This window comes from Pteronotus mesoamericanus, unplaced genomic scaffold (assembly GCF_021234165.1).
Source record: "Pteronotus mesoamericanus isolate MK-2021 breed Mesoamerican mustached bat unplaced genomic scaffold, CSHL_Meso_final scaffold_31, whole genome shotgun sequence".
Classification (NCBI taxonomy): domain Eukaryota; kingdom Metazoa; phylum Chordata; class Mammalia; order Chiroptera; family Mormoopidae; genus Pteronotus; species Pteronotus mesoamericanus.
The window spans coordinates 30,572,593-30,595,588 of record NW_026555312.1 but is presented as its reverse complement, the minus strand read 5'-3'; the positions used below and the strand labels follow the sequence as shown (position 1 = coordinate 30,595,588).

The window sequence follows — 22,996 nt, the reverse complement described above, 5'->3', positions numbered from 1 at the left end:
TCTCTGTGGAAATATCTTGGTGTCTTTATCAAAAATTAACTATGTATGTGTGGATCTATTTTAATATTTTCTATTCTGTTTCATGGATCGGTTTGTCTATCTAATACCATACTACCTTTATTCGAGTAGCTTTAAAAAGCTGTTAAGTCCATTAGCGTGAGTACAACAACTTTCATATTGTTCTTTAAGATTGTTTTAGATATTTGAAGTCCTTAACCTTTTTTAAACAAATTTTAGAATCATCTTGCAACTTCTACAGATAAATCCTGTTGAGGTCTTGACTGAATGTGCTGAACCTATGGATCAATTTGGAAGAACTGACTTCTTAACAATATTGAGACTTCCAAAAGAAAAACACAGCATATCATCCATCTTTTTAGGTTTTAATTTCATTCAGCAGTAATTTCCAGTTTTCGGTGAAGAGATCTTAAATGTCTTTGTTCAATTTATTCCTAATTGTGTATGTTTCAATGCATATAATAAACAAATATTTATTTTCCATTTTTTGCTGTATATTATTCTATTTTAGGTACCATTGATTTTTGTATATTGATTCTGTATCCTGAGATCTTCGAATAGTTATGTAGATTCCTTAGGATTTTCTAGATAAACAATGATAATGTCTTGGAGTAAAAACACTCTTACTTGTTTTGTATTATTTTTCAATCTTTGTTTTTCTTGCTTTATTACAACAGCTATGACCTCCAGTGCAATACTGAATAGAAGTGGTGAGAGTAGGCATCCTTGATTCCTTTCTATGCTTAGAACAAAGTATTCCATATTTCATCATCCTATAATATTAGCTGTAGAATTTTTGTCAACCTCTTAATCAGGTTTAGGAAAGTTTTCTTCTATTTCCAGTTGGCTAAAAGTTTTTATCATAAATGAATGTTGAATTTTCTTAAGTGATTTCTTTGCAGTATATCATTTTTTCTTTTTAAGGCTGTTAATAGAGTGATTGATTTTCAAATGTTTCACTAACCATGCCTGCCTGAGATAAACCCTAGTTGGTCAAAATGTGTTAGTACTCCAATGATAGTGCTGCTTTATTTGGTTCACTAAACAAATTTGTTAAATTTTTTTGTCTTCAGTATTCATGAAGGATATACTGGTCTATAATTTTCTCTCCTTGTAATAATGCCCTTGTCATATTTTTGGTTTGGGGTTATGAGGGCTTTGTAAAATGAGATTGGACATGTTTGCCCCTCCTGTATTTTCTGATAAAGTTTGTGTAAAATTGGTATTATTTCCTCCTTAAATGCGTCATAAAATTTAATAGTAAAACCACCTGGACTTGGGGTTTTCTACAAAAATAAAAAATCAGGTTTTCTGATAAAGTTTGTATAAAATTGGTATTATTTCTTTCTTAAGCGCTTCATAAAATTTACAAGTAAAACCATTTGGACTTGGGGTTTTCTACAAAAATTAAAAAAATAGGTTTCCTGATGAACTTTGTGTAAAATTGGTATTAGTTCTCTTGAACTATTTCAGAGAATCTGTTAGTAAAACTCTCTGGACTTGTGAGTTTTCTACAGAGAAAGGTTTTTGATTGTGAATTCAACTTAATTTTTCTGACATCAAACAAACTGATTTTTTTTTAAAATTAAAAACCAAAAAAGAAAACAAAAAAAACAAAATTTGCCTTTTATATTCACCCACATATTCACCATTTCTGGTGCTTTCAAGTCTTCCTTTAGATATGAATTTCCACCATCTGTTACTTTCTTCCACAGGCATTACTTAAAGCACCACTCTGACTTACTGCTGAAGGAGTAATCACCAGGTGCTGCAGACTGGAGCCAGCCCTCAGGTGAAAGCTACATACAGAAACATCTTGGCCAGCAGGTTCACAGCCTTCAAAGGTTGAAGCATTTCTTCTAGTTTGTTTGCTTTCTAGGGTGCTTCGGTGCTTCAAATACTTGTTTTCTATATATTGTGCAGAGCTTACCATTTTTAACTGTGGAAGGATTTGCCTGATACAGGTTCTTACACAATTTCTGGAAACCAGAATTCCTCTGAAGTTTATGGTTTTGATTCGGTGGCAGTACTAATTAATAAAGCATGCTAAATGTTGTCGCTAATGTTAGGATATTCCATCACAGGCTTACACAAAAGCATTATAGAAACTTTGTAAGTATAATGTAAGATAGGACTAGATAAGTTAACCTTAACAGATTTATCTTCATAAATTTGGCTAAAGTAGTTTTTACTCCTCCATTTTCAAATGGCTAATAAAATGATAAACATTGTTAAAAAAAATCTTATTGCAACAACTAGAGACTAACATTAAGATGCTCCAGCTGTAATTATTCCAGCAATGTTAATTCTAAAAGCATATCAAAAAAACTGTCAAATGACTTGCTGAAATCTAATTTACTTGGTGTCATTTTTTGGATTGTGAAATCAAGCGTGTCTATGAAGAAAACGAATTAGTAAACTTTTTTTTTTCATGCATGTGTTGACTCTATGGGTAGTTTCCCTTCATTTTTTAAAGATAAAAATTTATTTTTAAAAATAAAAATGTATGCTCTTTGCAAATACTCAAACACAAAATCTTGAAGTAGAAAATAAAATTGGGAAATTCTATTTCCCACCCCTTGCCAAGATATATTTGTACATGAAAACTGTACATACTGTAAATGATTTTTTTTTTTTAAATGAGAGGATAGTAAGTGCATATGTGTGTGTGTATCAATCTCATCCATTATACAGGAGCATGTGTCCATCTCATCTACTGTACAGTATGCATAGTATTTAACTAAATATATCACAATTTATTTAGCCTATTAATGAGCATTTCAGTTTTAGATTTTGCTTATATAAAACAATGCTTCAATAAACATCACTGTACATATTTCTTTGATATTTTTAAGATAAAGTCTTAGAATTCCTAAGTTATATATCCATATACATGCACACACATATACAAATATACATATATGTATGTGTTTCTGTATAGTTGTGCCAGTTTACATTCCTATAAAAATGATGGGGTAGATGGTTTCTCGGTATCTTTGCCAAAAAGCAGGTATTATCAAGCATTTTTAACACTGGCCAACTGGAGAGGTTTTTAAAATGTCAATTTAATGCAATTTTAATTTGCATTTTTTCAGTATGGATGACTTTTAGTATCTTCATGTTTACTGGCCATTTTAGTTCTTTTGTGAATTTTATAATGTGTTTCCTTCTACCAGGTTGTATTTTTCTTAAAAGATTTATTTTTAATCCTCATCCAAGGACATGCTTGTTGATTTTTAGAGAGGAAGGAAGGAAAAGAGAGGGAGAAAAACATTGATGTGGGAGAGAAAACCACCATCGGTTGCTTCTTGTATGTGCATTGACCAGGTACCTAACTCTCAACCAAGGCATGTTCCTGACCAGAAACTGAACCTGAGACCTTTCAGTTTATGGGATTATGCTCTGACCAAGTGAGCCACACTGGCCAGGACTTAACAGATTTTTAATGGAGGTCATGGGCTTTTTGTCTACCATTACAACATAGGGGCTGCTGTATTTGAACTCTGAACCCCAGCTCCACCACTTCCTAGCTATGTGAGCTAGGGTGACTTATTTATTCTCTTCTGTGCTCAATGGTTTCATGTATAAAATGAGGATAAAAATATCACTTGATGAGGTGCTGAGGATTAAATCATATGACCTATGTAAAGTCCTCTTCCAGGCACATAGTGTATACTCAATAAATGATAACTACATTACCATGTATGTACTAGTAACAAATGTGTATATATAGCAACATATATGTATATAAGTAATATGTATATAAATGCATACATACATATAGCATATACAATTTATTACTTTAAAAGGCCCACAAACATTTTAATAATCCATTTACTCAAAGAGCAACATAAAGCTTTGAGGTCTGTAGTTTTCCTCTGGAAAACCAAATAAAAATACTATTTTCCTTTCTCCACTTTTCTAACATCTCTCTATTTTCTAGAAATGCTAAACTGGCCTGAGCTTTTAATTGCTTAAGTTACAAGATGCATGAGATCACATATTATGAAGTGGTTCCTATTAAGAGTTCAGACAGTGAAAATATCTAAAAGATTCTGAGAGGTAGAGATCTAATGTAAAATAAACATTCTCTTGAATAGAATAAGCACAGACTTAAGAGCTGTGTATCTGGCCTTTCTCCTCATTATTAGATTTACACTGTCTCTTCCTTCACCTTGTTTGAACATGCTTCCCCAGCACATCAAGCTGCAGTGACAATGTACATCTAACAACTCTTGCTCATTGATGAAACAGAGCACTATGGAGTATGAGATCTGACATATTACTGATTATGGGAAATTATTTTGCTCTGGATTATATATCATATATATGCATTCAATTTTTTATGTTTCTATATTTTTAGAATGGCACTATATTTATTTGTTGTGAATTACATGTCTTCCCCCCTTATAATTTCAATGACTACAATTAATATAAACACATTTTCAATTAAAAATCACTGAAGTACTTTACCTACATAAAAATGGTTGTTAAAATTCATTTATTAAATATATTTAAGGAATATGCCTCTTAGAAAAAACAGTTAAAACCAATATTTAAGTAAAAAGTTGAAGGATTATCTATATTTAAATATTTTTTAAAGACTAGAATATCCATGCGTATTTGTAAATGGAGACTCATGTATTCTTAAATTTAGTTAAAAATTATCAAATGCAAATACTCAGAGTTCTTAATAACCATGGATAATAGAACAATTAAACAGTCAGTTAGGTGACTCAGTACTAACCAGAATAATCTTTCCTCACAAACATACAAATAAAAAGGTGACAACAATTTAAATATCCAACTGTCAGGTTAAAAAAGTATGGCTATGGCTTTAATGGTATCTCTTTTTGAATCATGAAACAAATCAACTGGATTTTTTAAAATTACTACATTTAGTATCAGAAACTAAATTTACTGCTAACTTAAGTAGTAAGTAATCAGTTATATGATTTACCTATATGATTTACAAAATTCAGTTTTTGGAGATAAAAACTCTATAAAGATAACACTAAGTTGTTAATTGAAATTATTTTGGAAGATTAATAGTCAAACTATTTTGGCTGGTCACTTTACATGAGGTCTCAAGTCAACTTTAAACAAACTAAAAATAACTATATGACTATGCAAGACAGGTTCAGTTAGTGATCACAGAGTCAAAAGTACACAAAAAACAGAACTAAATACAGTTTATAAAAGTGAAATGAACACTGACAACATCTAACTGTTTTTGGAAACTGAAAGAGTAAACTGCTGACATTTCAGTCTCATGTGCCTTCTGCTCATGAAATGATGTTTAGCTTAAAAAAAAGCTAGGTAAAAAAGCCATACCACTTAATGTCACACAATCAGCAGAATCTTCATTTTGCTTATAAAATTATCCAGAGGCCACAAACCATTGTTACTCACATCAATGGCACGTACTAGTTCAATTTCATGGCTGAGAAAATATGATGATATCCTCACTGAGGTCATGTCCTAGGGTCCACCATGGTGTAACAATAGCCTCTGAAGTACTATAATTTATGGTTCCCCTTAAAGGAGGAGAGAACCTCATTCATTGCTGTTTTCCAAAGACACCCGTTAAGTAAGTGAGCTGCCAAGAAAGAAAGCCTGCATCTTCCTCCTTCAGGAATGCTGTCATTGCTGGGGCAGGGCTTCAGAATGCGCTAAAGGCTCCTGACTGTGTGTTAGAAGCGGCAAGGCAGAGACGGTGGTGAGAGGACAAAATAGAGAGCCTTCCTCTGCATCAGTTACAAGTAAACTGTGTTTCTCAGTAATGTTCAGACTTTAAAAGGAGGCATATATGAACTGTTTCTGGGGACAGATACTTAGTGATCAAATCTTGTTTGTTGCAGTAATCATTAAACATACAAGAAACATGCAGTAGTTATGTCATGGCTTTGCCTATTCTCACAGAAACGTCACAAGTAATTTGATGACCTTGAACATCTATACCGAAAAACTTAAGAATGTCAGTGCTAAGAGTTATTGAAGAAGAAAATAATTGAAGAAAATATTAATTTTATCAAAATTAAACTACTGAACAGTATGTTACTTCTTGCATGGCAATGACATACAGAACTGCTTAAGTGTTTGGTAGACATGATATTTATTTTTTAATTCAAAAGCAACCGCTTAAAATTTAGGGAGTGCACAAACCTACCATATGAGAATTCACAGGACATAAGAAAAGGAATGTTATTTGTTGTGTTGATAAACACATCAGTTTGTAATATACCTAGTGTAATGCTGAGAACATAATCAGCGCTCAAAAAGGGGGATGGCTTCTTTTATGATGATAACAATAGTACTGTCTTCTTTTAATATTTCTTCTCAGAAAACAAATAATTCTGAATTTTACGTCAAAGAAGAACATACTGTTTTTGAAGTGGCAGTGCAATAAACTTAATTTTTAAAAATCAAAAAAAAGGGATGTTAGTATTATCACTTTAATTCAATTTAACAAATATGAATACTCACTGTGTACTATTTAATAAAGGAGTGAACAAGAATAATAATGAAAATTAGAAAGTCATATTGTTTACTTTCCTATAGGAAAAAATTTGAGAAAAATAACTTCAAAACTATATCCAAACACTTGGCAGATAATAAACTGAGGAGTAACCTGAACATTTAGTAAAACTGTATACTAATAAAATAAAAATAACCAAGAGAAAGTTGAGGCTTGGAAGGATAGCAGTAGAAGAATTAGAAAAGATCTTTGAGAACAAAGATGTGTCATTAAAGACTAATGCTAAGATCACTCACACCCTCTTATTCCCAATTGTTAGGTACAGATGTGAAAATTGGGCAGTATAGAAGGGTGATAGGAAAAAAGTTGATTCATATGAAACTTGATATTGGAGGAGAGCTCTGTAGATATGCTGGACTGCCAGAAGATGAAAGTGGGCCCTAGAGCAAATGAAGCCTGAAACATCACTGAAAGCAAAAATGACAAAATGAGGCTACCCTACTTTGGGCACATCACAAGAAGGCATGGTTCTTTGGAAAAGACAATAATGCTAGTGGAAAAAAGAAAAGGCAGCAGGAAAAGAAGACCAAATGAGATGGGATGACCCCATAAAAGAAGTTATAGGAACAAGACTACAGGAGCTAAGCAGGGCTGTTGAGGACAGAGCATTGTGAACATCACTCATTCGCAGTGTTGCCAGGCCTAGGAGTTGACTCAATGGCATGTAACATAAGTGCATACTAGTAAACTATCCATATTCCTTCACTCTACATACACAGAGCATCTTTTGCATGTTGAGACTAGGGGGTGTAGACATGAAAAACACAGTTCTTGTACTAGGGAGACTAAGCACAGTAGAAGAGTGGTATCAGCAAGACAATGATGACAGTACCTATGTGCAAGGGTGTACAAGGAACAGAAAACCACTGCAGGAACACTAAAGATAAAGGGATACCAATCCATCCTGGAGGCACGTGAGGAGGCAGGCAGGGAAAGCTTCCCAGAGGAGCAGTGACTGATTATCAGAAAAGACCAGAGCGGAGCAGGCATGGGCTCTCAGCACTGAAGTGGTTCTGACTGCCCGCTGCCTAGGAGTCCGGAGTGAGAGGTTAACAGTAGCAGTGTGAGAGACCTAACAGATAATCACAAGCAAGTATAAGCAGTAGCAATGCCTAAGAAGTTTAGGTTTTAGCTAAGGGGGGAATGGGTCACCCTGAAAAGTTTTAAGCAAGGGAGTGCCAGATCAAATTTATATTTTAGAAAGATAAGCTTTTCAAAAAAGCAGACGTGGACTTCAAATAGGCAAGACTAGAGGCTGAGACTGAGAAGACACTCAAGTGTCCTAATGAGAAATAACAAGGGGCAGGACAGGAGGATGGAGACAGAGGACAGTACTTAAAACTAGCTGTCTGATAAATCAAACAGGAGGGATAGTGAGAATCTTGGTTAACGTCTCCATCCCTTCTCATTGAGTTGGGGTACAGCAGCAGAAAGAACTGATTTGGAGTTGATGAGAAAGAGAAAATGACAAGTTTGCTTTTGAACTTGCTAAGCCAAAGAGGCCTCAGAAATGTTCTAGTGGAGGTGTCTACCAGTAAGGTAGAAAGAAAGATTTGAAGCTCATTGTAAAGAGATTAGGCTGCAGTCACAGACACTGGAGGCACCACTAAGTCTTATGTGAGTGGATGATTCAGAGAAAGTTTGAGGAAAGACCAGAGAGAGAGAGAGAGAGAGAGAGAGAGAGAGAGAGAGAGAGAGAGAGAGAGACACACACACACACACACACACACACTCTCTCTCTCTCCCGCTCCCTCCCTCCCTCCCTCTCTGTCTCTTGGGAAAAACAGCACTATGGAGTACAAACCGGAAAAGGCCACCCATGAAAAAAACTGAGGGCCACCAACTAATGAGATCAAATACCAAGGAAAGACAGCCTCAGGAAGAGGGTCCAACAATGGGAACACTACAGAGACATGGACTAGAGAAAGGAGTATACTGATCAGATCCCCAACTATAACCTGAGAGGTGGCTTTGGTGAGAAAAGGCTCAGTGGAATGGTGGGAGTGCAGACAGACATCAGATGACTTCTGACAAGAGAGGACAGATAGGACTAGTTAGGAATCTTTAAGGGATGACAAGGATGGCTTTTTCAAAAGCTGGATTGTAAACAGAAGAGTGATGGGAAGCTTAGATATTAGAAGGAAATATGATTTATAGTTAGGGTCAGCATGGTTGCTGGTTTAGTGCCTAATGTCCTAGACATCGCCACCACCCCTTAACTCTCAGGAGACAGTAAGTTATGCAGCTATCTTATGACAGTTAAAATTTAGAAGATTTTAACAAGTATTATGTGATAATTATATGCAAGGCATTGAGCCAGATATTATGGGGAAATGATGACTGAAACTGTTTGCAAGGAACTTAAAAATTTAGGATGTACACAAATGTGTGTGCACACATGGTCTAGACTCTTTTACTTCTGAATATATGTATGGTATTGGCAAACTCTTTCCACAAATGTTTATTATAGCAGTTTGGGCCTTTCTTTTCCCATGAGAAAATTTACATACATTATAGACAAGGGGGGGATGACCCAAATGAGAAAAGGAAAGCAGCCACTGGATGCCTCCCGTCTTGGCCATCTTTGATGGAAAGTGGAGGTGGGTGACCCAAGAAGGAGAAGCAGTAAATCAGGCTGGCTAACAGAGCTCAGGCTCTTTTTGTCTAGTCTTCCTAGGAATGAAGTGAAAGGGCGGGGCAGTGACATTCAGTTCTGCTAAAAGCTATCAAACAAATTTGAAACAGACCTGGAAATAGCTCACCACCAGAAGGCTAAGAACCTAGTAAGTTGATATCTGAGTATCGCATACTGTTACTTTGAGTAGAAAATAAAGAGATTTTGTTGAAAAATCATTCTGACATCTGCCCTTTGGAATCTGAACCTTTCGGTCATTACTCTATAAAACTATTTAAATAATTTGAAGTCTGTAAATGTGAAAGGAATCTCCTCACTTATTTATTTAAAAATTCCCCCAACATAGGGGAATAAAAAAAGAGAAGTTAAAAGGTATAATAGGGGGTTCAGAGAGCAAGAGACCCATGTTGTCAGTGTGATGGAGGCAGACTTGGAGAAAGCACTCAGCTCAGAGGTGAGCCTGAAGGATGCTCAAGTCAATCAGGGGAGTGATGAGCAGGGAGTGAGGCCATGAGCAGAAGTAGCTGCCAGGGTGTCATCCATAAGTTAGTAAACAAATATTTACTGACCAGGCTCTGTGTACCAAGCAGAAGTTTAGATAATGGAGCTACAGGGTTGAGGAGGCAAGTTTTATTTGTGAATTTGCAAATTTGTGAACTCTTGCAGTGGCATTTCTCACCTGAACTGAACAGAACAGAATATTATTATCACTTCATGCTTCTCTGCAGTAACCCCTGTTGAGCTTAACATAATATATATGGTACATGTACTATATTATCTTTCTAAAATTCAAAAATTTTGAAATTCCAAGTCATCTGGGCCCAAGAGTTTTGAATAGAGGCTACAGATCAAAAGTTCCAGAGGCTGTTGACTGAAGATCTTGAGAATGAGAATGATAATTTGTTGTTGAAAGTCATTATTTGTTTACTTAAAGTCATAAACCATGTTTATCACAGAAGGTCAATTTTATCAACAATGTTGTGATAATTAACCCCAGAATATGACCGTATGGATTTAGCTTTAATAATCTCATTCAGAATAATGGCCAGTGCTAGAACCACATGTATAAATTCTCTGTTGAAATAATATGAGTAATTTTCACAGGTTAAATCTAAAACACCATTACTGTTCTCCATTGGTTACGCCATTTCCTCAGGTTGGATTGCTGGTATAGCAATATTTAAGTTGAGGTCTGAATGACAAAATGTAGTCCGCCCTATGAAGATAAGGGAGAATTATTGTCTAGGCAAAGAAGAAACAGTCTTGAAGAAGCCCTGAGGTGGAAGGATTTGGAAAGTCTGAGCAACAAAAAGACCCACTGTGTTGGAGCATGGCTGAGGAACTTATATACGGTGGAGGTGCGTCAAGGCACAAGCAGAGGCCGGCACTATGTTCTGTAAGTACAGTATAATAGTAATATACTGCAAGGATTTTTAAGTACGAAACTGACAAATCTAATTTAAATTTTAAAAGGATGTATTTGGGATATAAAGTATAATCCAGTTTGGAAACAGCCGACATGTGTATAAAAAGGTAATGGAGTTTAGAAAAAATGATCAGTTATGGCCAGCTATACGTAAAAGGCCTCATATGACAGTAATGACTGTGATTTCAGAAAATTAAATACCTGTGGTCACATATAATATTATTAAGTTAATGATTCTGGTTTTGAGTTTAGGCTTTTGATATCACTCTATTGTTATCATCTACTGTACACACTATATGATAAAAACCAGAGGTGTTAAACAGTAAATGATTTTACTGCCATTTAATAAAATCATTACATAAAAAAACAAAAAGTGATTATAGCAGTGAGTTAAAAGAATGCAGATTAACTCAAATCTGTTAACAATTAACTATTTTATTTATATATATCTATCTCCACAAAGAACCTATGTCTAATGTAAACATGATCATTTCTATCTAAGATTACTTCTACATATAAAAGTTATTAGCTTGGTTTTATGTATTGCAAACTATTCATACAAAGAGGCAACTATTTGATTAATCAAAGAGTTTATTTGATTCAACAAGCAATAGTTAATACTGAAACTGTGTCAGTCATTTTTCTGCAGGTCAATTTTCTTTGCTAAATTACTATAATAATATATTACTCCTATACATTTTCCTTCTATCCTTCACCTTCTCAGCATCAATAGTTAGGTCTTATGTAGAAGTGTCCATATTTCTTAATGAAATTTTTAAATAATGGTTGCAAAGTCATTGTATAAAATTGTCAAAGTCTGGCCCTGGCCTGGTGGCTCTAGTTAGTTGGAGCATTCTCCCATACACCAAAAGGTTGTGGGTTTGATCCTCAGTCAGGGCATATACCTAGGTTGTGGCCCTTAGTTGGAGTGTATATGGGAGGCAACCGATCAATGTTTCTCTCTCACATTGATGTTTTCTCTCTCCCCCTTTCTCTTACTCTCCTCCTTCCTCTCTCCCTAAAATCATTAAAAACATATCTTTGGGTGATGATTAAAAAAAAAAACAAAAAACTGTTGAAGTCTATTATATTTGTGCAATAAATGAATACTGCAGGAAGCAAGTATGCATTACAAAAATTGTAAAATATTATAAGGTATAATGAATTATTCTCTGGAATTTAAAAATAACTAAGCCATTAAGTATTTTAAGTATTTAAAAGCATACTAAATTCCAAAGTATCAAGAAGTGGGTTTTAACTAATAAAAAGTTACAATCCAACTAATCCCTCAGTGAATATATGAAAAGTGAATAAAAAGAGAAGAATTTTAAGCATATGTTAATTGATAAAAAGCATATCCATATTTATTACTCTAGATGTATTAGAATACTTTTAGAGAACTTCGATAACTTGAAACCATTTACCTGTTGGAGGCAGGCAGTCTTTCCAATCAAAATAGCCTGCATAAATTCCAGGTTCTAAGGAGCCAACGATGGGATCTGCTTTCAACTCAATGTAGTTTTCAAACAATCTTTGGTCTAAATCTTTCAATAAGGTCATGCTAACCTAAAAACACATAATAAAGAGTAATTATAAGTTGTTCATTTAAGGGTGAAGGAAAAAGGTAATAATGTAAATTTAAAAACAGTTCAGCACATTTTAAAAGTACTTATCAATTTTCCTACAAAAAACATTTTTATTTATGTTCAATAATAAAGACTACTTTTAGCACAGATATTAGTACAGTAAGAATGGACCCCCATATGTGGATTATAGATTATTTACACAGAAAGTTCAGCTCACATGTACTGCAAGTTCCTGTTGATAGTGGGAGAAGAACAAGGTAAGGAAGTAAGTTAGCATCAGTTGAACAAGTCTGTGATGGGTCTCACTGGCACCAAAGAAGTTAAAGTGGCTGGGTAGAGTACTGAGCTTGGGGAATAAAGAGTCTGTGGGCCCAGTTCTTCTATGATAGACTAATGACCTATCTACTTCTACACCATTGATCCACAAAACACAAGCTTCTCTCCAATCCCAATCTCCAATCTGCGTTTTAAGAAGCTAATACTGAGAAACAAACACACATCTAGAAAGTCTAAAAGTATAAACAAGGATGTATGTCAGGCAAGTGAAATTCAGCTGTAGAGGAGAAAAGCAACACTTGAACTTAGAAAAATAATGAAAACCCTTAAGGAAATTAAAGTATAATATAAAACAAGACTTCATGAAAATAGACTTCTGGCCAAGATGGAGACATAGGTAGACACGCTTCATCTCCACGTATAATAGTAAGAAGGATCACAACTAACGTTAAAACAAAAAACAACCAGAACGGCCAGAAAACTGAACTGCAGAGAAGTCTGCCAACCAAAGATTTAAAGAAGAAATATTCATCCAGACAGGTAGCAGGGCTGGAGATGGGGAGCCAGGGTAGAGAGGATGTAGAGTGGCAGTGGCAAGGCTGCAGCAGTGAGGCAGCAGCAGCGGTGGCCAGTGCAACAGGCGATCCTACATTGATGTGTCGTGGCTAAACCAGGAGAAACACCTGGGGAGCAAGCAATCCCAGCCTCAGGCCAGACTGCTCAGCCTAGGGTTCTAGTGCCAGGAAAGAAAAGTCTCATAACTTCAGGTTGTAAAAGCCAGTAGGGGTTGGAGGTGGCAGAAGAAACTGCTGGTCTCTCAGGAGCATACACTGAAAGGACCCACACAGTACTAGAATGTAAGCAAACCCACCCACTCCAGGATTCAGCACCAGGGCAGCAGCTAGAAGGGTGCCAGTTGCATATGGAAAGTGGGGGAAGTGACTGGAATTGGAGCAAGAGCCAGGCATCTGGCATTGTTTCCTCTCTGAAACCCCTCTCCACATACAGTGTCAAAAAGCAGCCAAACAGACTTCCCCACTCTGGTGAATACCTAAGGTTCTGCCCCTTGCAATGTAACAGGTGTGCCAAGACAGGGATTCAAAAGTAGCTCTACCTAATACACAGAAACAAACACAGGGAGGCTGCCAAATTGAGGAGACAAAGAAATATGGCCCAAATGAAACAACAGATCAAAACTACAGAAAAAGAACTAAGTGAAACAGAGAAAGCCACTTATCAAATGCAGAGTTCAAAACACTGGAGATAAGGATTTTCAGAGAACTCAAGTAAAATCATAAGGGAAGAAATGAACACTACACTAAGTGAAATAAAGAAAAATCCACAGGGAACCAACAGTGAAGGAAAGGAAGCTGGGGTTCAAATCAATGAACTGGAGCATAAGGAAGAAATAAATAGTCAACTGGAACAGAATGAAGAAACAAGAATTCAAAAAAATGAGGAGAGGGTAAGAAGACTCTGGGACATCTCCAAATGTACCAACATCTGAATCATAAGGATCATAAGAAGGAGAAGAGGAAGAGCAAGAAATTGAAAACTTATTTGAACAAATAATGAAGGAGAACTCCTCCAGTCTGGCCAAGGAAATAGACTTACTTAAGAAAAAGAAGAAGAGCAAAATTATGAATAGTAAAAACTTAAGAAACTCACAACTATCATCTGAAAAAACAAAAACAAACAAAGCAAACAACTAGAACAGGAAAAGAATAATAGATATGGAGATCACATGGAAGGTTATTAGCAGGGAGGTGCAAGGGGGAGAATGGGGGAAAAGGTTCAGGGAATAAGAAGTATTAGTTGGTAGGGACAAAATAGACAGGAGGAGGTTAAGAACAGTATAGGAAATGGAGAACCCAAAGATCTTATATGTACGACCAATGGACATGAACTAAGGCAGGGATGGAAATGCTGTGGGAGGGGTGGACTGGCCAGACTGGGAGAAAAAAATGTGTATCTGACAAAGGGTTTATTTACATATTTCTAAAAATCACTCATAGAAAGGTGAACAACCCAATTTAAAAATGAGTAGGCAAACTAAGCAAGAACTTTAAAAAAAGAAAATATCTAAAAATGATTATCTGAATGTGTAAGATGCCAAACATCATTATTTATCAGGGAAAGTAAATGAAAGCAATGATAGAAAAAATGGTAACATTCAGCGTCGATGAAGATGTGGATTACCTGGAAGAATTATACATTGCTGTCTGAGTGTAAAATAATACACCTACATTGGAAATTAATTCAAAGTTTCTTTTTAAAAAATATATATTTTATTGATAATGCTATTACTGTTGTCCCATTTTTTTCCTCCCCTTTATTGCCCTCTGCCCTGCACCACCCCTCCCACGGCATTCCCCTCCTTGCCTTAGTTCATGTCTAAAGGTCATACATATAAGTTCTTTGGCTTCTCCATTTCCTATACTATTCTTAACTTCCCCCTGTCCATTTTGTCCCTACCAATTATGCTTCTTATTTCCTGCACCTCCATGCACCGTTTCCCCCATTCTCCCCACCTCCACCTCCCTGCTGATAACCCTCCATGTGATCTCCATATCTATTATTCTTTTCCTGTTCTAGTTGTTTGCTTTGTTTTATTTAGATGATAGTTGTTATGTTTTTACTATTCATAGTTTTGCTCTTCTTTTTCTTAAGTCCCTTTAACATTTCATATAATAAGGACTTGCTAATGATGAACTCTTTTAACTTGACCTTATCTGAGAAGCACTTACCTCTGCCCTTCCATTCTAAGTGATAGCTTTGCTGGATAGAATAATCTTGGATGTAGGTCCTTGCCTTTCATGACTTTGAGTTACTTCTTGCCAGCCCCTTCTGGCCTGCAAGGTTTCTTTTGAGAAATCAGCTGGTAGTCTATGGGAACTCCTTTGTACATAACTCTTTCCTTTTCTCTTGCTGCTTTTAAGATTCTCTCCTTATCTTTAATGTTGGGTAATGTAATTACGATGTGCCTTGGTGTGTGCTTCCTTGGGTCCAACTTCTTTGGGACTCTCAGAGCTTCTTGGATCTCCTGGAAGTCTATTTCCTTGGCCAGACTGGAGGAGTTCTCCTTCATTATTTTTTCAAGTAAGTTTTCAATTTCTTGCTCTTCCTCTTCTCCTTCTGGCACTCCTGAAATTTGGATGTTGGATGATTTAAAGTTGTCCCAGAGGTTCCTAAGCCTCTCCTCATTTTTCTGAATTCTTGTTTCTTCATGCTGTTCTGATTGAATGTTTATCTTTTCCTGCTGCTCCCAATTGTTGATCTAAGTCTCAGTTTCCTTCCCTCTACTGTTGGTTCCCTGTATATTTTTCTTTATTTCACTTTGCATAGCCTTCACTTTTTCCTCCATTTTTTGTGACCACACTCAACCAATTTAGTGAGCATCCAGATTACCAGTGTTTTGAACTGTGCATTTGATAGGTTGGTTATCTCTTCATTGCTTAGTTCTATTTTTGGAGCTTTGTTCTGTTCTTTCATTTGGGCCATATTACTCTATCTCAGCGTACCTGCTATGTTGGGAGGGGCAGAGCCTTAGGTATTTGCCAAGGTGGGGCAACCTAGGTCGCTGTGTTCTGATGCTGGGTGTGTAAGAGGGGTCCAAGAGGGAACAATGCCACTTGCTGGGCTCCTGGCCAGCTTTCAGTCACTTCCTCTGCTACCCACAAGCAAACTGGAACATAACAAAGTGCTTCTAGTGCTGATTCCTGGATGGGTGGGTTCCGGTACATTCTAGGACCCCATGGGTCTCTCCAATGGACTCTCCTGTGAGGCTCGGAGTTTCTCCTGCTGCCGCAATACCCACAGGTTTTTACTGCCAGAGGTTTTGAGGCTTTATTTTCCTGTGCTGGAACCCTAGATTGCATGGTCTGTCTCGTTCCCCAGCTGTCCCTCACGGTTTATCCACATACAAATGTGGGACCACCTGGTCTGCCAGTTGCCACCTTGCCTGCCCAGTCCTCTAGCCTCTGTCTTGCTGCGCATACTCTTCACCCCTCCTACCAGTCTGGACAACTGTTTCTCCTTTAGATTGTTGGCTGTTGGACATCCACACAGTTCAATTCAATTTTCTGGCAGTTATGGTTATTTTTTGTTTTTAAATTTGTTGTTGTCCTTCTCTGGGTTGTGTGAGGAGGCAAAGTGTATTTACCTACACCTCCAACTTGGCTGGAAGTCCCTAATTCAAAGTTTCTAATCGACTTATTCCATGACCAGCAATCCCACTTCGAGTTATATACAGCACCTACCTTATCTGCAGGGATACATTCCAAGATCCCCAGTGGATGCTTGACACCGTGTAAACTAAGCCCTATACATACTATGTTTTTGTTCTATACCTGATATCTATGATAAAGTTTAACTTATAAATTGGGCACAGTAAAAGATGAAGCACAACAGCTAATAATAAAATAGAAAAATTAAAACATTATACTGTAATAAAAGTTACATGTGATTTGGCATCTTTTTTAAAATACCTTATTGTACTACATGTACAGTGTGTATACACTGGACAAAGGGATTATTCCCTTCCCAGGGCAGGGTGAAACAGGACAGAAAGAGGTTTCATCACACTACTCAGAAGAGCATGCAATTAAAAATATTAATTATTTAGCTGGAATTCTCCATTTAATATTTTGAGACCATGCTTGATCGTGGGACTGAAACTATAGAAAGTGAAACTGCAGGTAAATGGGGGACTACTGTATCCAAGATAAGAGTAACATACAAATGTACACAGAAAGACTTGTATAGCAATAGTCACACCAACTATATTCATAAAAACCTAAATTCCAACAACCTAAAGTCCAGTAACATGAGAATGATAAACAAAATGTGGTTATGCAAACTCAGCAATAAAAGATACTAAATTACTGAGAGACACACAATTTTGATGAATTTCCAAAATTATTAAGTTGGAGCATAAGCAGACAGACTCAAAAGGCTACATACAAACTGTATGGTTCCATTTTACATTTAGTTCAAAAACAAGTGAAAAAAATCTATGCTGATAGAAATCATAATAGTGGTGAGATGGGTGCCTACTATCTGGAATGGGACATGAGGTATATTATTATTTTTTGATCTGGGTGGTGGATACTCGGATATACATATGTGTAAACAAAGTCACCAATCTGTACACTTAGGATTTGTGTATTTTACTGTATACAAATTATACCTCAATTTTTTTCAAAAAAGGTAGAAGATAAATAGATGAGTAGAAAGATACTAGGCAAATGAAACAAAAAGAGAGTACAGTGGCAGCATTAATTTGTGATGTGGTAAGATTAAGGTAAATAGTACTCACCTCATAAATTTTGTTGTGAAAATTTAAAAAGATAATTTATAAAACTTGTGTAGTGCATTTAAAGTACAAAATAAATACTAGCAGCAATTATTATTATTTCAACTACTTTGTTTCCACTAATGACCTGTTCATACCAGCTATGAACACAGATACTAACTAAGTGTGCTTGACTCTACTCAAAATGTAAGGTTAAGGCGTATCCATCATTAAAGCACTACCTGACAGTGATGGATGTAAGTTAAATGGAAAAATTCCATCAAGGAAATCACAGTCTAACAGAAAAGAAAGACAAACATTCATAAAACCACATGTTAAAAAAAGAAAAGGCTATTAAGGAAGCAGACAGAGAGTGTTTAAAGGGGCACTACTAAGAGAACTGAAAAGTCCTCTCAGAGAAGGTGATGCCTGAGGGCACACTATCCTTTTAGGTTAGATACCTCTAACTAAAACAGGGCACCTATCTCAGAAATAGCTATACTCACTAAATTCCTACATATTAAAACTGAGCAGCACCTTTTAAAGTATTTCAAACAGCTGGTAGTAACTTACAGAAATACAGGATATATGAAGAGGCAGTATTTTAGATGTAGAAGAAACTAATACTTGTAATATCTACCATTATATTGTAACTTCCTTAGCAGCAGTATGCATATCAAAATATATTCTTGTGCTCGTGCTTTGGCTGTACATATACTAAAATTGGAATGATACAGAGATTAGCATGGCCTATGTGCAATGATAACATGCAAATTTGTGAAGCGTTCCATATTTTTTTGTCAATTAATATTTGACAAATGGGGCACAAGCATATGGAGTAAAAATAGTCCCTTCAATAAACAGTGTTGAGAGAACTGGATTGGTACATGCAAAAAATGAAACTAAACCACCAACATACATCATACATAAGAATAAACTCAAAATGTATAAAAGATTTATAAATTGTGATACCATAAATGTCCTGAAGGAAAAAACAGTAAAATTTCAGATATCCCACGTAGCCAGTATTTTTGCAGCTATATCTCCTAGAGCAAGGGACTATATGAAAATATAAAGCTTCTGTACAGCTAGAAAAATCATCATCACAATGAAAAGAGAACCAACCATATGGGAGAACATATTTGCCAATGATACATCAGATAAGGGTTTAACCTCCAAAATTTATAAAGAACACATACTACTCAACATCAGGAACACATAAACGACCCAATTAAAAAATGGGCAAAGGATCAGAGAAATGCAGATCAAAACCAGAATGAGATACCACCTCACACCGGTCAGAATGGCCATCATAAACAGATCCACAAACAACAGGTGCTGGCGAGGCTGTGGAGGAAAAGGGAACCCCAGTACACTGTTGGTGGGAATGCAGACTGGTGCAGCCATTGTGGAAAGCAGTATGGAATTTCCTCAAAAAGTTGAAAATGGAACTGCCTTTTGATCCAGTGATTCCCCTGCCAGGACTATACCCTGAGAACACCAAAACACCAATACAAAAGAACCTCTGCACCTCAATGTTCATAGCAGCACAATTTACAATAGCCAACTGTTGGAAGCAGCCTAAATGCCCATCAGTAGATGACTGGATCAAAAAATTATGGTACATTTATACAATGGAATACTACGCAGCAGAAAGAAAAAAAGAACTAATACACTTCGCGGCAGCATGGATGGGACTAGAGAGCATTATGTTAAGTGAAATAAGCCAGGCGGCGAAAGACAAATGTATGATCTTATCTATAAGCAGAACCTAAGCAGAACCTAATCAACAAAACAAAGATGCAAGGAAAATAAGACCAGCAACACTGAAAAAATACCCAAACCAACAGAGACAAGAGGGAAGGAGGAAGGGGTGGGCAGGGGAAAAGGAAGGGAAGGGGCAAGTCAAGGAACATGTAGCAAGGTCTCATGGACAAAGCCAAAGTGGGGAAAGATTGAGGGAGGGAGAGGGGGGCGGTGGGGGAAGGGAAAGTGGTGGGAGGAAGACGGAGACAAATGTATTTGAAAAAATAAATTAACTAATTTAAAAAAAAATGGGCAAAGGCCTGAATAGACACTACTCCAAGGAGGTCATACAGATGACCCACAGACATATGAAAGGATGTGCAGCATCACTAGTCATCAGAGAGATGCAAATTAAAACCACAATGAAGTATCACCTCACATCTGTGAGAATGGCTATCATTATTCAACAAATAGCAAGTGCTGCGAGGATGCAGAGAAATGGGAACCTTTATGCGCTGTTGTGGGGAATGCAGACTGGTGCAGCCATTGTGGAGAACAGTACAGAATTTCCTCAAAAAATTAAATATGGGACTGCCTTTTGACCCAGCAATTCCACTGCTGGGAATATACCCCAAGAATTCTGAACCAACAATTCAAAAGAACCTAAGCACTCCAATGTTCATGGCAGCACTTTTTGTAATAGCCAAGTGCTGGAAACAGCCAAAGTGTTCATCGATAGATGAATGGATCAAAAAACTGTTGTAATTTACACAATGGAATACTATACAGCAGAAAGAAGGAATTCCTACCTTTTAGGACAGCATGGTTGGAACTGGAGGCTATTATTAGAAGTGAAATAAGCCAGATGGTGAAAGACAAATACCATATGATCTCATCTACAAGAGGAATCTAATGAACAAAAGAAACTAATGAGTAAGATAGAACCCGAGGCACAGAAACATGGAACAGACTGACAGTGACCAGAGGGGAGAGTAGAGGGGGATAATGATGGAAAGAAGTGGAAAGGACTAGTCAAAGGACATGTATGAATGACCCACAGACATGGGCAATAGTGTGGGGATTGACTGTGGGAGCAAGGGGTGGGCTGGGAGGAGAGCAAAGGGGGAAAAATGGGACAACTGTAATAGGATAACAATAACAATAATAATAATAATAAAAGAAATTCTTATATCGTATGGCCTGACCTCTATCACAACAACTGTTCACATTTAACAGGTCCTAGAAAACAAACACCTGCTAAGTAGATGTCACATTGCCTCCATTTCTATACTGTTGTCTTCAACTCACTCAAAAGAGTTAATAAATTAAAATCACTATTTTGATATATTTTAATATTCCAAATTTAAATTTTCTAATTTACTATTTCAAAACATTTTGGTAAAAATGCTTTTTAAAGTAAAGTATGTTTCTGAGAAAGAAAAATAAATTTTAAAAAATCTGTTTTTTTCTTTTTAAAGATGACAGAAAAAAGTATATTTAACTGAGCCATCTCTATAGAAACAAACTCTAATCAGAACTTATATCTAAGTGAATTTGGATTACTAGGTTCAGTCCAATTAATAGGTATCGTTAATTAATTACAAATGGATGGACAGATGACAAACTAACATTCCCTTATATTTTTGAACCATAACTTATCAAATGTAGACCAAAAAAATGCTAAATAGTTTTAGCCCTGGCTGTTGTGTCTCAGTGGGTTGAGTGCTGGCCTGTGAACCAATTGATTTCCAGTCAAGGCACGTGCCTGGGTCGTCGGCCAGGTCCTCAGTAGAGGGCACGTGAGAGGCAACCACACGATGTTTCTCTTCCTCCTTTCCCCTCTCTCTAAAAATATATAAAATCTTTAAAAAATAATTAACTAAAATAATAACTGCTTAATCCCTAGTAGCAGTGGCACTGTTTTTAAAAAAATAGAAAACTATAGATAAAACAGGATATATTCTTACCCTGAAACAAAAAAACAATGTTTCCATGACTTGTTAGAGAGCACCATCATGACTCACTTCCTTCACATCTACAAGATTCTAAACTTTATCATCATCCCTAAAACTTTTCTTTTCTGCGAGTTTTTTAAAATCAAGCTAACTACCTCACATTCCATTAATTAGGCTTCAGTTGATTGCTCCAATCTTCTATTAAAGAAGAGGAAAAGAGATAGTCCTTTTCTGTTGTTTGTTTTGTTTTGTTTTAACCAGAGGCTGTATGTGATTCAGCCACCTACACAGGATGATTTGAAGGTCATTGGAAAGAACTTTATTGCCATACTACTATCTCCTACACCAGCAATTTTCAACCTTTTTCATCTCATGACACACATAAACTAATTACTAAAATTCTGTACCACACCAAAAAAAATATATTTTGCTGACCTGACATTCACACCAGATGGCTACTGTTGTGTTGACTGTTACCATTTTTTTTACTTGACAACCTAAGTGAAAAGAGGTCAGTATCCCTGATTATACAGTTAGGTATTCCATGTTTTAAAATTCCTTGTGGCACACTGGTTGAAAACCCATGCACAGACTTACTTGGACTCACTCCCTCTGTGCTCCAGCAAGGGGACAGAAGATTGAAAGGCATCAGAGACCTACGGGGAAGAAATTAATTGTCCAGCATCTGGGCGAGAGCTGGGAGGCAGCTTTCTCCCAGACAGAAGTGCTGGCAGAGGCCACTGTTATTTTTCCGAGCCTTCCCCCTACAGAGCCAGGAGGCAGATGCCGTATCTGAGAATCCATCAACCTGGCTGACACTGTTGCCCCACCCTGGTAAGTCCTGGAAACCCTTCCTCATCCAACTTTCAGGCCCACCCTAGCTGTTTCCAGTGGCTTTTCCATGGGAATGGCTTGTCTTGGCCCATGCTTCAGATTTTCCTAATTTTCTCAAACAAGCCCCTTCTGGTTCAACAAGCCCTGTATCTCTCATTAAGTTGCCTCAGGCCCAGCAGAAGCAGCAACCAGCCTTGATTCACAGCTTGGCCTCTCCTGGGCATCTCTAAGCCCAGTACAAGTAGCAGTCATCCGCAGATCCCTTTAAAAGCCAGTGATGTGTGACCCTGGGCAGCACACAGGTGGTGCCAGCAGTAATCAAAGCTCAACTACAACAGGAGGGTATACACAACCCACACAACGGGCGTACCTTGAGTACCCAGCTTGGGTAACAGAGGAGGCTGTGCCACTGGACTCTACAGGATATTTACTACATTGAGCCACTCTATCAAGCCTGGAAGATGTAGTAGCTCTACATAATATATAAAAACAAACACAGGGAGGTTGCCAAAATGAGGAGACAAGAAACATGGCCCAAATAAAACGACAGAACATAACTCCAGAGAAAGAACTATACAAAATGGAGAAAAGCAATCTATCAGATGCAGAGTTCAAAACACTGGTTATAATGATGCTCAAAGAACTTGGTGAGACCCTCAAGAGCATAAAAAAGATCCAGTCAGAAACAA

At 36.8% G+C, this 22,996-nt stretch overlaps 1 protein-coding gene and 1 pseudogene across 2 annotated transcripts in view; one reads left to right on the top strand and one right to left on the bottom strand.

Moving 5' to 3' along the window:
* EXOC2 (exocyst complex component 2) overlaps positions 1 to 22,996 on the bottom strand; it is a 256,076-nt gene that overhangs the window by 42,696 nt on the left and 190,384 nt on the right. For both annotated transcript variants that reach the window (XM_054591988.1, XM_054591989.1), the window contains exon 23: positions 12,042 to 12,183. In XM_054591988.1, coding sequence (XP_054447963.1) covers positions 12,042 to 12,183 — 142 coding nt within the window. The remainder of the gene's footprint in view (positions 1 to 12,041; positions 12,184 to 22,996) is intronic.
* LOC129085815 (uncharacterized) lies at positions 18,470 to 18,569 on the top strand (annotated as a pseudogene).